At 45.2% G+C, this 12,168-nt stretch overlaps 3 protein-coding genes across 3 annotated transcripts; all 3 read right to left on the bottom strand.

Annotated features, from left to right (window-relative positions):
• Positions 1-3,821: 3,821 nt before the first annotated feature.
• LOC108075648 (brain-specific serine protease 4-like) lies at positions 3,822-6,280 on the bottom strand. The gene is made up of 4 exons (XM_041774404.2): positions 5,948-6,280; positions 5,300-5,465; positions 4,414-5,086; positions 3,822-4,359 (listed from the first exon to the last, which is right to left on the bottom strand). Exons 1-4 carry the CDS (start codon positions 6,164-6,166, stop codon positions 3,936-3,938), a joined length of 1,482 nt encoding a protein of 493 aa, XP_041630338.1. The 5' UTR covers positions 6,167-6,280; the 3' UTR covers positions 3,822-3,935.
• Positions 6,281-6,477: 197 nt separating this feature from the next.
• LOC108075706 (brain-specific serine protease 4) lies at positions 6,478-8,321 on the bottom strand. The gene is made up of 4 exons (XM_017168235.3): positions 8,024-8,321; positions 7,771-7,936; positions 7,075-7,702; positions 6,478-7,002 (listed from the first exon to the last, which is right to left on the bottom strand). The coding sequence occupies exons 1-4, from the start codon at positions 8,246-8,248 to the stop codon at positions 6,579-6,581; spliced, it is 1,443 nt and encodes a 480-aa protein (XP_017023724.2). The 5' UTR covers positions 8,249-8,321; the 3' UTR covers positions 6,478-6,578.
• Positions 8,322-9,768: 1,447 nt separating this feature from the next.
• Positions 9,769-12,041, bottom strand: LOC108075703 (serine protease gd-like). The gene is made up of 4 exons (XM_017168230.3): positions 11,736-12,041; positions 11,334-11,502; positions 10,464-11,271; positions 9,769-10,398 (listed from the first exon to the last, which is right to left on the bottom strand). The coding sequence occupies exons 1-4, from the start codon at positions 11,958-11,960 to the stop codon at positions 9,978-9,980; spliced, it is 1,623 nt and encodes a 540-aa protein (XP_017023719.1). The 5' UTR covers positions 11,961-12,041; the 3' UTR covers positions 9,769-9,977.
• Positions 12,042-12,168: the final 127 nt, after the last annotated feature.

Below are 12,168 nucleotides of genomic sequence, written 5' to 3' on the forward strand. Positions count from 1 at the left end.
TTACCCCAATTTGGGAAACGGGCAATTTGCATGGAAATGTTCGGAAATTTGGATGGGCTGCTGTAGGGATGTTGTTGTAAAAAGGTTGTTGTTGCCATCAAGCTGTTGTTGTCGGCAACAAATAGGTATAAATGCATAAAAATGGAATATAACAGTTTATACCAATTATTTTTTTTTGCCCAAAAGTTTTTATAACAGTTTATACCAGTTTTCAGTTGCTTGCTGCTGGTTTCTGTTCGCCTGTTACCCCAGTTTGGAAAGCGGCCAAATTTTAGAAATTTTGCTCACTTGCATCAGTGATACTCATCTCCATCAGTAATGCTCATCTAGCTATATTGCAATATTGGGAGGCTATAAAATCGGGCTTAATGGCAGTGATGCTCATCTGGCTATATCGCAATATTGGGAGGCTATAAAATCAGACTTTGCATCAGTGATGCTCATGTAGCTATTTTGTAATATTGGGAGGCAATATATCAGGCTTAATGGCAGTGATGCTCATCTAGCTATATTTCTTTATTGGGACAAAATAGATAGATGAGCATCACTGATGCAAAGTCAGTTTCAGTGTGCCCAGGTGCATTTAAGCAACATTTTAGCCAAAAAATTTACAATATGGTCACATCTGGTTTGAGTCTTCGCTTACTCCAAGATCAATGGTTCGAAACTTGGACTTTTTATAACAGTTTATACCAGTTTTCAGTTGCTTGCTGCTGGTTTCTGTTCGCCTGGTATCCCAGTTTGGGAAACGGCCAATTTGTATGGAAAATTTCAGAAATTTGGATGGGCTGCTGTAGGGATGTTGTTGTAAAAAGGTTGTTGTTCCCATCAAGCTGTTGTTGTCGACAACAAATAGGTATAAATGCATAAAATGAAATATAACAGTTTATACCAATTATTAATTTTGCCCAAAAGTTTTTATAACAGTTTATACCAGATTTCAGTTGCTTGCTGCTGGTTTCTGTTCGCCTGTTACCCCAGTTTGGGAAACGGCCAAATTGGATGGAAATTTTTTGCTCACTTGCATCAGTGATGCTCATCTGTATCAGTGATGCTCATCTAGCTATATTGCAATATTGGGAGGCTAGAAATTGGGCTTTGCATCAGTGATGCTCGTTTAGCTATATTTCAATACTGGGAGAAAATAGCTAGATGAGCATCACTGCCAGTGAGATGCCTATAATTTATTAAAAACCCTCATAACTCGGCCAAAAACGCATGAAATTCAATTCGGAAAGCTGTTCTGAGTTGCCATTTCTATGCTTAACAAAACTGCATACTAGGTTTCATGCATTTTTGGCCGAGTTGTGTGGTTCACATTTTTATAGGTAAGTATTTTAGCAAAACTGAGTATGCAGTTTTGTTAAGCATAGAAAAGGCAACTCAGAACAGCTTTCCAAATTGAATTTCATGCGTTTTTGGCCGAGTTATGAGGGTTTTTCTCATTTTTTGTTGATATTTTTTATAAATTATAGGTAAGTATTTTAGCAAAACTGGGTATGCAGTTTTGTTAAGCTTAGAAAGGACAACTCAGAACAGCTTTCAGAATTCAATTTCATGCGTTTTTGGCCGAGTTATGAGTTATATAGCAAAATAGCTAGATGAGCATCACTGGCAGTTAGTGGCAAAATTAAAAAAAATAAAGCATACTTTTGGGGATTTCTATTAAAAACATGACATCTTTTAGGCGGAAGTTCAAACTGAATCTCACTTGGTCCAGTGATTGTCAAACTGTAAAAGTGGAGTTGCATTCATCCCCGCCCAAAAGTATGCCTTACTTTATATTTTAATCAGACTTAAAAATTCAGCCCAAAAGATGCCAAGAAAAATATGTGGACCTGCATTCATCCCCGCCCAAAAGTATACCTTACTTTATTTATTTTTTTATCAAAGACTAAAAAGGTCAGCCCAAAAGATGCCACAAAAATTACCAAATAATATTTTAAAAATGCCTAAAAGTATGCAATTAAAAAAACTTTTTGATTTGTACCCGGAAAATAAAAGAAAAATTAGGAAAACGCCTTTTAAAGCGGCAATAAAACTAAGAAAATAATTAAAATACACTTATGAGGGTTTTTTATAAATTATAGGCATCTCACTAACTGCCAGTGATGCTCATTTCATTGTTCTTATATAGGAAAAATAAAATAAAACAAAATAATATAAAATAATGTATTTCATTGTTTTCCGGAGAATCCAGACTGCTCAGAACAGAGTAGCCAGAATTATCACTGGCTGCGAGTGGTACGTCCGCAACTCCACCCTGCGCAAGGACTTGAAGCTTCCCCTGGTGATGGAAGAAATCAGCATGCACTCAAGTCGCTACCATGACAGACTGGCGCAGCATCGAAACTGGCTGGCCAATAGGCTGACTTCAGGGATAAACCCCAGAAGACTGAGGAGGAAGTACCCTGGAGACCTCATTTTTCGGTCGCCTGGGGCCAGAAGTAGACGACCTACAATGTGATGTTTCTGCTATTTTGTAATTATGAAAATGCTAACCAATAAGGTTGCCGGCGCGCCCGCTTTAGGGCTGAATTAACAGACACTAAGGACACAAAGGGGTAAACAGTACTCCCCGTATGCCTTAATAAATAATAGGAAAAAAAAAAAAAAAAAAAAAAGATCGAATAAAATAAAGTATTTTAAAATTAAAATGTTGCTTGTTGTGTTCGTTGCTGTTGTTGTAAAAGTAGCCGGCAGACCTGACTGCCGGTGCTCTCTCCTTATCCCTGATTCCTGATCCCTGTTTCTCCATTCCCATCCCTTATCCACCATCCTTTTGCGTGTGTCGTTGGTCCTTTCCCTTGGTTCTTGTCCGGGGTGGGTGGTACTGATGACTAGGAGCGATGGCGATGGCAATGACGATGGAAAGTCTGTAATTGAAATGAGAAAAATAGCAAATTAAAAACTAAAAAAGGCATAACTCTGTCAAAAATGCCTTTACTTGCATTCGGAAAGCGGTGTTATGTTAGTTTTTATAAGGTTAACAAATCTGCATACTTAGTTAAAAATTCAAAATTTTATCAAATTTTGAGAATTTTTATGATGTAACCCCTTATAAAATTTTCAAAAAATTGATTAAAAATTTTGTTCTTCCGGACTCAACCAGAAAGATGCGCCTGTTAATGCTGATCAAGAATATATATGGTTTATGGGGTCGGAAATGACTCCTTCAATGCGTAATGAGCTTCGGACTGGAAATAAAATACCCTGCAAGGATATAAAAATTATAGCTTATTTGTTTTTCAACGTATGTTTATCTACTCTCAGATATAAGCTTTTTTTATTATTCTAGAATTTTGGTATAAATTTTATAAAAATCGGACAACTATATCATATAGCTGCCATAGAAGCGATCGGTAAATGTATAAAATAGGTAAAGCCTGGAATGTAAAACTGAAACTGTCAAACTGTAAACATAATAAGTATACATAGGTAAAATTTAATGAAACTCTGTTTTGTGAGTGTTTTCAGCATTTAAATCTATAATATAAACATCGAAACCAATCTGCAAGGGTATACAAACTTCGGCGTGCCGAAGTTAGCTTCCTTTTTCGTTTTTATATGCATTATTAGCGGTGGAGAAAAATACGATTGCCTCAACTGCATGCAAATGAAGTGCAATTGCTTCGACAAATTGCTGCTGAAAGCAGTACGAGCTGCAGTCTGATTTATTTTTTCAATTACGACACCCGGGACACAGAGGGTAATCTCCATTCGATCAACTTAACTGAAGTATTGTCTGGACTCATTGTGCACAGAGCCAACAGTTAAGTAAGTTCTCCACAGAAAGTTCTCCAAATTAAAGAAAACTGAAATCCATTTTATACATTTCCAAAATTTATATTGAACTTTCAACTAAGTTATTTAAAATTTGGTATACGCTATCGTTTATTTTGGCACAGTTTTCTATTTGTCTATAAGGTAAACCCTCAGAACCACATGGTCCTAAGCAGCCAGTCAATGTGCCTGGCCACGTCCGTGTAGATCACCGGCTTTGTCAGGTCGCATCCCTTACTCGTCCTCTGTCCAGAGGAAACCACTCCGCGAAGCATCCATATATCCTGCTCCTCCAGCATTAGGCCTCCGCCGGAGTCGCCGCTGCAGGGACCAGAAGCCTTGGCATTGCTGGCGCAGATGGTGTTCGAGGTGACGAAGCGCACGTTCTCGAAGGTGAGGTTGCCCCGGCACTCCGTTTGCGTGATGATGTCCGTGCTCGTCATCTTGGCCAACCGCGTGTTCTTGTTGCCATGCTCGTCCTCGCCCCAGCCGGCGACGTACGATTTGTGACCAGAGGGAAGGTCCAGCAGGTAGTTATCGTTCCACAAACAGATGGGTTTAATGTAATCCGTAAATCTAAAAGGATATTTCAATAAGGAATCCTTGAAGGAGAAGTCAATGGTTACTTACTGAACTTGATTAGTCAGCTGCAGCAACGCCAGATCGGCGTCCGTAAAAGTATTGACATCGTATTGCTGGTGCAGCACCAGCTCAGATACTCCTTGCAACTCCCCGGGCGAGAATATGTCAAGGCTATTCCGACCCAGGGAGACCACGGTGCGGTCTGCTGACAGACTCTTGCTCCCGAAGCGGAAGCAATGCGCCGCCGATATCACCGTTCTGGCCGAGATCAGGGTGCCGCCGCAGGTGAAGCTGTACTCATTGCCGATCCGCTCCAACAGGGCCACCATCCAGGGGAACTGACCCTGCTGAACCACCTCGCCGAAGTGGATGAAGGCCGTCTGGATGGGTTTCTCCCGCCCGCAGACCGTTCTCAGCTGGCCAATGGTCTGGGGAGCATTATTTACCCGGCGGATCGTCGGTGGGTTGGTTGAAGTCATAGGCTGCGTGGGCTGTGGCAGAGGCTGGGGGCGTGGCGGTTGTGGGGGTGTCTGCTGAGGGCGCGGTATAGGACTTGGAAGCTGCTGGGGTCTTTGAGGCAATGGCTGCGGACGCTGTGCGGGCTCAGGATTAAGATTAATCGGGGGTCTCTGTCGAAATGGAATATCCTGGGGCCGGGCTGATAGTGGAACCGACGTTCGCAAGGTGCGGGACAAATACAACTTAACGCTCGGTGGATTGTCTGCAAAGGAATAAATTATAAATATATAATTTATATAAAGAATTTTCATAATTTGTTTATTATTTATTTTAAATCAAAACACTTTATTTCAAAGCTGTGTGATTCATAGAATTATGAATTATCATTAAAAAAATATTTTTAAAATCCAATAAATTCTAGCATCAACTCGGATGGTTAGGTCTACTTTTCTACTACTACTACTACTTTACTTACACTGATTAGCCTGACATAGAGTTTCTCCATTGACGGCGACCTTTATCAGCTTGGGCACCACCCCCGGCGTGGGGAAGTCAACGCGGTAGTTGATGAGCTCACCGTTCCTCAGGCGGTAACTCAGGGACTCCTCGTTCTCCAAGAAGTTTAACTCTCCCGAGTAGGTCTGGAAATAGCAGATATGCAGATACACTGGTCAGGGGGCAGGTCAAGCGATGGATGATTCGATGCCGAAGCTGAACCCAGAGGCCATTAATAATTCCGGCCGACGTCATGGGGCAGATACCGCGACACCATAAATACGTAAACATAGCTCAACTGGTAAAACCGCAGCTCTGCCAGAGCAATAATAACAATACTAAAGTCGCAGCTGAGCTATGGCGCTAAACCGGTCCCGCAACTTTGGGGAAATCTTGGGGAGATCGGAGCACAGAGAACAGAGAACTGAGAACGAAGTGAATCGCGATCCGAGGGTGAGGAGAAGGGGTTTTCCCCAGGCGGCGCTCTGTCTTATCAGAAATGCAATTCCCATGGAAATCGATTCACAAGCCCTAGTCGACACGGGAAATCTCGCTTCCAATCTGAGAGTGAGGTCAATGCATGATAACGCTCGATGACATAACATAGATTGGAGCTGGGATGCCTTACCGGGGGCCTCCCTCGCTGGGAGAACTCCACGCTCACGACATTCTCCACTAAGGAGGAGTCTAGAACCACCTGGATGTGTCCAATGTACTGGCCCTGGTACTCCAGGTACTCGAAGATTTTGGGACATGCGATGTACGGTAGGTTTTGACCGAAGACCGAGAGGCTTTGCAGAACGAGGGCGAGGATCAGGAAGCAGAGGCCGCGATCGCGAGGGCACATGGCGATGAATAAATATTAATAAACAACTATATTCAACTATAAACAATAAATGCGATGCAGGCGAGGACAAGCGAGCTCCCAGAAACCGAACACGGCGAGAGTCGAGCGATGAATGATTAGCCAATGCCAATTAGTTTCCGATCTGGCTGAATAGTCTCTGATCGCGGCGAGACAAAGCTCGTGGCTGGCTCTCCCAACCTGATTAGAGCTAGTTAACTCGGTTACAAGCATTTACTAATTCGGGGAGGGGAGGAAGGTCTAGTCAGCTCAAACTGAGGTAATCAATGAAATAAACTATTTGTACAGGAATGTCTCCTTATGTTTAAATCGTCTTATTATTAAGTAAATATTAAATCTAATTTCTGTAGCAAACCCTCTAATATTTATTTTGGCACAATATTCAAGTGATGCCTCAGAACCACATGGTCTTCAGTAGCCAGTCAATGTGCCTGGCCACGTCCGTGTAGATCACCGGCTTTGTCAGGTCGCATCCCTTGCTCGTCTTCTGTCCAGAGGAAACCACTCCGCGAAGCATCCATATATCCTGCTCCTCCAGCATTAGGCCTCCGCCGGAGTCGCCGCTGCAGGGACCAGAAGCCTTGGCATTGCTGGCGCAGATGGTGTTCGAGGTGACGAAGCGCACGTTCTCGAAGGTGAGGTTGCCCCGGCACTCTGTCTGCGTGATGATGTCCGTGCTCGTCATCTTGGCCAGCCGCGTGTTCTTGTTGCCATGCTCGTCCTCGCCCCAGCCAGCCACATACGATTTGTGACCTGAGGGAAGGTCCAGCAGGTAATTATCGTTCCACAAACAGATGGGTTTAATGTAATCCGTAAATCTGAAAGGATATTGCTCGATTTTATTAGCTGTTGATAAGGAATCCTTGAAGGATAAATCGATGGTTACTTACTGAACTTGGTTAGTCAGCTGCAGCAGCGCCAAGTCCGCGTCCGTATGGGTGTTGACATCGTATTGGTGGTGCAGCACCAGCTCAGATACTCCTTTCAAATCCCCGGGCGAGAATATGTCCAGGCTATTCCGACCCAGGGAGACCACGGTGCGAGCTGCTGACAGACTCTTGCTCCCGAAGCGGAAGCAATGCGCCGCCGATATCACCGTTCTGGCCGAGATCAGGGTACCGCCGCAGGTGAAGCTGTACTCATTCCCGATGCGCTCCAACAGGGCCACCATCCAGGGGAACTGACCCTGCTGCACCACCTCGCCAAAGTGGATGAAGGCCGTTTGGATGGGCTTCTCTCGCCCGCAGACCGTTCTCAGCTGGCCAATGGTTTGGGGAGCATTATTTACCCGGCGGATCGTCGGTGGGTTGGTTGATGTCATAGGCTGCGTGAGCTGTGGCAGAGGCTGGGGACGCGGCTGCTGGGTAGGCGGCAACAGAGGGGGCGGCGTGACAGCTGGGAGCAGCCGAGGACTATCGAAAACTGGTATCCCCTGGGGCCTTGGAAGGGGTTGAGCGGCAAGCGGAATGATTGTGCTCACCGTGTGCGTCAAGAAGATCTGTAGGCTAGGTGGATCATCTGGAATTAAATTGATATTAAACATAGAAGATCAAAGTGTTTTGGTTAGCTCCCAATCTTCTTCTCACACGGTGAAGCCTGGCAAATGGTTTCTCCGTTGACGACAATCCCTGTAAGTTTGGGCACCACGTCCGGCAGGGGAAATTTGATTAGGAAGTTGACTTTCTCGTTGTTTTGCAGTTGATGCATCACAGTGGCCTCGTTCCCCATTAACTTAATTTCTCCCGGGTCTCCCTGCAAGAAAAATAAGATTAAACGGAAAATATTACAACTGAGATCTAAATGAGAGAGCACTGCAAACCGGACTGGGGAATGTCTTACATCGGCGCTAACATCCGGCTGGGAGAACTCAACCTGCACGAGATTCGCCTTGGAGCCGTCTAGGACCACGGACACCCGTCCTGTGATCTGATGGTCGATCTTCCGGTATTCAAAGTTGTCAGGACAGGCCACAGGTGGCAGGTCTTGGCCGAAGCCACAGCAGAACGACAGAATGAGAGTGACCAGGAAGCAGAAATATCGGCGCATGGCGCTAGCACAGCCCATGAATATTTATTAAAAAGTAACAACAAATTGCGATGCAATCGCGTGTATTTTTCTCAAGAAAAACCGCACTCGGCGAGAGTCGAGCGACGAATGACTTACTACAGTTAAATCCAATTAATTTCCGATCCAGTCGAGTTGGTTCTCCCAATCTGATTGAGCTAGTAACGCGGCTTCAAGCATACTCTAGGTTGGGATTGAGATCTTTACTCTTTACTTTTGACCAAATGCAATTATTATAAAATTTTAATTTAAATATTACTAGGGACAACGTAGAAGCCGAATTTGGTAAATTATTTAAAGTAATTAGCAGTCAACTAAGTAATAGTACTTAGTTATTATCTTATATATTGCTCTCAATGATTAATAAAACCACTTGGAATAACCCTGAGATGTCAGAAAAAAATCCTTACTAAGCTTCGAGCTCATGTAGCTTATAGTTTCTCAGAAATGTCGAAACCCTGCTCGCAGTTGTTTCTGTAAATTTAAGGATCGAAAACAGTAAAACAAATTTAAGACTGCTTTATTTATTGCGTCATATATTGTGCTGCCTTAGCCTAGTGTTGGTGCCACAAATTTCCCGCTTATGTGCTGACAAAGGTGCTTCGTACTTCCAGCTAGCTCCTGCTATTTTGTTTGCTAATTGCTGTCCAAGGTGTCCTCTGCCTTGTCCTCGGCCTTTAGCGACTTTTTTGTATGGAGGCCCAGGGTTCGGATGGCCAATGAGAAAGGGGGATCATCTACAAGGATAAAATACAATATATTCACTAGCTGATCCCTTGAAACTTTGCTCACAAATACTTATTTCTTTTCGAAAGCATAGTTCATTTGTGTAAAATGTTTCACAAATTAACAGGACACTAGATTCTGTTCGCTCTACTTACACGGCACTCCTTGGCAAATAATTTCTCCGTTGACAGTTATTTTCAGCAGCTTGGGCAGGACGTCTGTTGCATTTAAGTCCATTTGCATGTTGATTTTTTCCTTTTTCTGTAACTTTTCCTCTACAGTTGGAACGCTGTCAGATAACTTGATTTCTCCCACTGATTTCTAATTAATGAAAAAATGTTTAATTCAAGATCCGATTAAGCAAACCGGACTGGCGAAAGTCTTACCACAGCACCCACACCCCGCTCAGTGAGCTCGACCGTCACAGTGTTATCGGACCCATTCAGGACCACGGACACTTGTCCCACGTACCGATCGTTGACTTTCAGGTAGGCAAAGTTATCAGGACAAGCCACAGGAGGCAGCTCTTGGCCGAAACCATAGCAGAATGCCAGAATGAGAGAGACAGGAAGCAGAGATTGCGGTCCATGGTGAGCAGAGTATTTTCTCTAGGGAAACCGCACTCGACAAGAGTCGAGCTATGAATGATTTAGTTAAATAATATTTCTTTTCAATCTTGTCGAGACAAAGCTTTTGCTTGGCTCTCCCAACCTGATCCCAGCTGAGCTTGTAACTCGGTTACAAGCACACTTTAACTTTTCACTTTCAATTCCAAACAAATAAATTAAATAAAATGCAATTTTCAAATCGACTAGTTTCTTTCAAAAAGGTTTTTAAATTTTTTAAAATGCATTATTAAAAAAATTACAACAAAATTTCAGTGTGTAGTGATTCTCCTCTTAATTCCCCTCAATGATTAATGAAACCACTTGGAATTACCCACGGCGCAGTAACCTGTTCAGAGGCTGCGATGGGATTCTCTAATCCTAATCCCGCTCCAGACTCAGTCCCACATGTTCCGGCGCACCCAGTCGATGTGCTTGGCCACATCAGTGAAGACAGAGGGCCTGGCCAGGTCGCAGGTGGTTCTCTCCTTGTTCAGCGCTCCGCCGGCAATGACGCCGCGCAGCACGAAAACGCCGCCCTCTCGGAGCATCAGGGGGCCGCCGCCGTCGGTGCTGCAGGGTCCGGTGCCCGCCTTCTGGGCACAGAGCGTGCTCGGTTGGAACAGAGGACCGGGTGGCAGCTGCCGGTGGCAGTTGACCTCGGACACAATGTTCATATCGGCCAGCTTGGCAATGTCCGAGTTTCCCGTACCAGACTCATCCGGACCCCATCCCGCCACGTAAGTCTTCTCGCCCTGGGGCAAGTCCATCCTGTTGGCGGTGCTCCACAGGCAGATGGGTACTATATAGTCGTTAAGGCTGCAAAGGATTAGGCTATCATTAAGAGGCTCTGACCAAGATACTATCCCAGGGATAAAACTCACGGCACAGGTGTCTCCAGTCTCACCAGGACGAGATCCGCCTCCGTATACTGCTCGTATTTGTACTTGTCGTGGATTAGCAGCTGGGCAACTCTGCGGAACTCGCCATCCGAGAGCAGGTCCAGGCTATTCCGGCCCAGCGAAACGGCTGTGCTGCTGGCGGGCAGATCCCGGAAGCCCGGAATCCGGAAGCAGTGGGCCGCTGACAGCACCGTGGAGGCGCCAATCAAGGAGCCGCCGCAAAAGAAGATTGGTCCGTTGCTCTCCCGCCGCTCGAACATTCCCACCAGCCAAGGCATCTGACCTCGCTGCAGACGCGTTCCCTGAAAGACCAGCGGCGTGGTGGTGGCCCGTTCCCGGCCGCACTGGATAGTCGCGCTGCTGGATGGAGCCTGCTGCGAGACCAGGGTCTCTCGGTTATGGACTTCAGGGTGAATTGTTGTTGGTATCGCTGACGGCTGTCTGCTTTGAGGTCTGCCTGGAACTGGGGCCGCCGGCTGATTGGGCCTGGACGGGCTATTGGCTGGACTAGGCTGGAAGTGTCTACCAGGTTCGAAGAGAGTATCATTAAGGGTCAGGGACACGTTGCTCGGGCTTCCCATCCATTCCCAGTCATCGTTATTGTTGGTAGATGGTTGGGAGGGTTGCCTGGTGGGGGTCCTAGTCGGGAAGCTCTGTTCCCAGTCACCTGTATTAATGATATGCGTGGGGGGGTCTATAACTGGTCTATCCCAATTACGGGGAATTCCACCAAACTGGGTCGGCACGGTCAGCACGTGCACCAGGGTTATACCCGTTCTTGGCTTGGGATCTGCAAGATAAAAGTCCCACTCAGAAATGGATACATAATCACCAAATCAGCAAGCTACTTACACTCTGAAGCACTGCAAATCTCCTCGCCATTAATTTTAATCCTGGTGATCTTTGGCGGCGATATCGAAAGCGGAAAGTTCACACGGTAGATCACTGGCTGGTTCCGTTGCACTTTTTGCCTGATCGTATTGTCGTCATCCACCATGACTATATGCCCAACATATTTCGACTTAAAGAATAATCGTTAAATTAGTTACATACATGAGAAAAGCTGACAATTACATTAGTTAAATACCACAATTTCGAGAGCTCAAAGCTCTCTCTCCCCCTGAGACTTGTTTTGCGCCAACCTTTGTTTATTATTTTTTTACTGGGAAATAACATCCGGAAGCTGATAAGGCCAAAGCCAGCTGCACTGCCCCATCAGATGGGAAATTTCCCAACCACAAAGGAAAAACTTACAAAGTCATGATATCCCTGCTGCGAGAACTCCAGATGGAGCTGGTGGTTCATTAGGTTCGGATCCAGACGCACTGATACCAGGCCAATGTACTCGCCTTGATAGCTCTCGTACATAAAATTCGGGAAACAGCCATTCGGAGGCAACTGACTCAAGGCCGGAGAGACCAGGAGAAACGCCAGTAGCAGGGGAAGAGCCGTCACCACCAACAGCTGAGGTCGCCGCATTGCAACTGAGCGGGCACTGCAGTTGTCCAAACTATATGAATAGTATTTTACGATCTCGATTGAGAACCTCACTCAGTGAGCACCGACTCGCGAATGATCCAAGTCCAAATTCGATCCAAGTCGCTCGTCAGTGGTGGAAATCGAAGCCAATCTCTAAACGTGGGTTTTGAGAGCGTCAATAAAAGTATTTTTACGTTTTCAGCACTCA

The sequence above is a fragment of the Drosophila kikkawai genome, chromosome 3R, assembly GCF_030179895.1.
Source record: "Drosophila kikkawai strain 14028-0561.14 chromosome 3R, DkikHiC1v2, whole genome shotgun sequence".
Taxonomy (NCBI): domain Eukaryota; kingdom Metazoa; phylum Arthropoda; class Insecta; order Diptera; family Drosophilidae; genus Drosophila; species Drosophila kikkawai.

What these genes read in the sequence shown, in the direction of transcription:
- LOC108075648 (XM_041774404.2), bottom strand. Translation starts at nt 6,166, where the DNA reads ATGTGCCCTCGCGATCGCGGCCTCTGCTTCCTGATCCTCGCCCTCGTT. An exon ending in TCTATGTCAGGCTAATCAGT is followed by an intron (nt 5,087 to 5,299) that starts GTAAGTAAAGTA and finishes ATTCCTTTGCAG; the next exon opens with ACAATCCACCGAGCGTTAAG. An exon ending in CAGCTGACTAATCAAGTTCA is followed by an intron (nt 4,360 to 4,413) that starts GTAAGTAACCAT and finishes ATATCCTTTTAG; the next exon opens with ATTTACGGATTACATTAAAC.
- LOC108075706 (XM_017168235.3), bottom strand. Translation starts at nt 8,248, where the DNA reads ATGGGCTGTGCTAGCGCCATGCGCCGATATTTCTGCTTCCTGGTCACT. An exon ending in AGCCGGATGTTAGCGCCGAT is followed by an intron (nt 7,937 to 8,023) that starts GTAAGACATTCC and finishes TTTTTCTTGCAG; the next exon opens with GGAGACCCGGGAGAAATTAA. An exon ending in CATTTGCCAGGCTTCACCGT is followed by an intron (nt 7,703 to 7,770) that starts GTGAGAAGAAGA and finishes ATTTAATTCCAG; the next exon opens with ATGATCCACCTAGCCTACAG.
- LOC108075703 (XM_017168230.3), bottom strand. Translation starts at nt 11,960, where the DNA reads ATGCGGCGACCTCAGCTGTTGGTGGTGACGGCTCTTCCCCTGCTACTG. An exon ending in AGCAGGGATATCATGACTTT is followed by an intron (nt 11,503 to 11,735) that starts GTAAGTTTTTCC and finishes TTATTCTTTAAG; the next exon opens with TCGAAATATGTTGGGCATAT. An exon ending in AGACTGGAGACACCTGTGCC is followed by an intron (nt 10,399 to 10,463) that starts GTGAGTTTTATC and finishes AATCCTTTGCAG; the next exon opens with CCTTAACGACTATATAGTAC.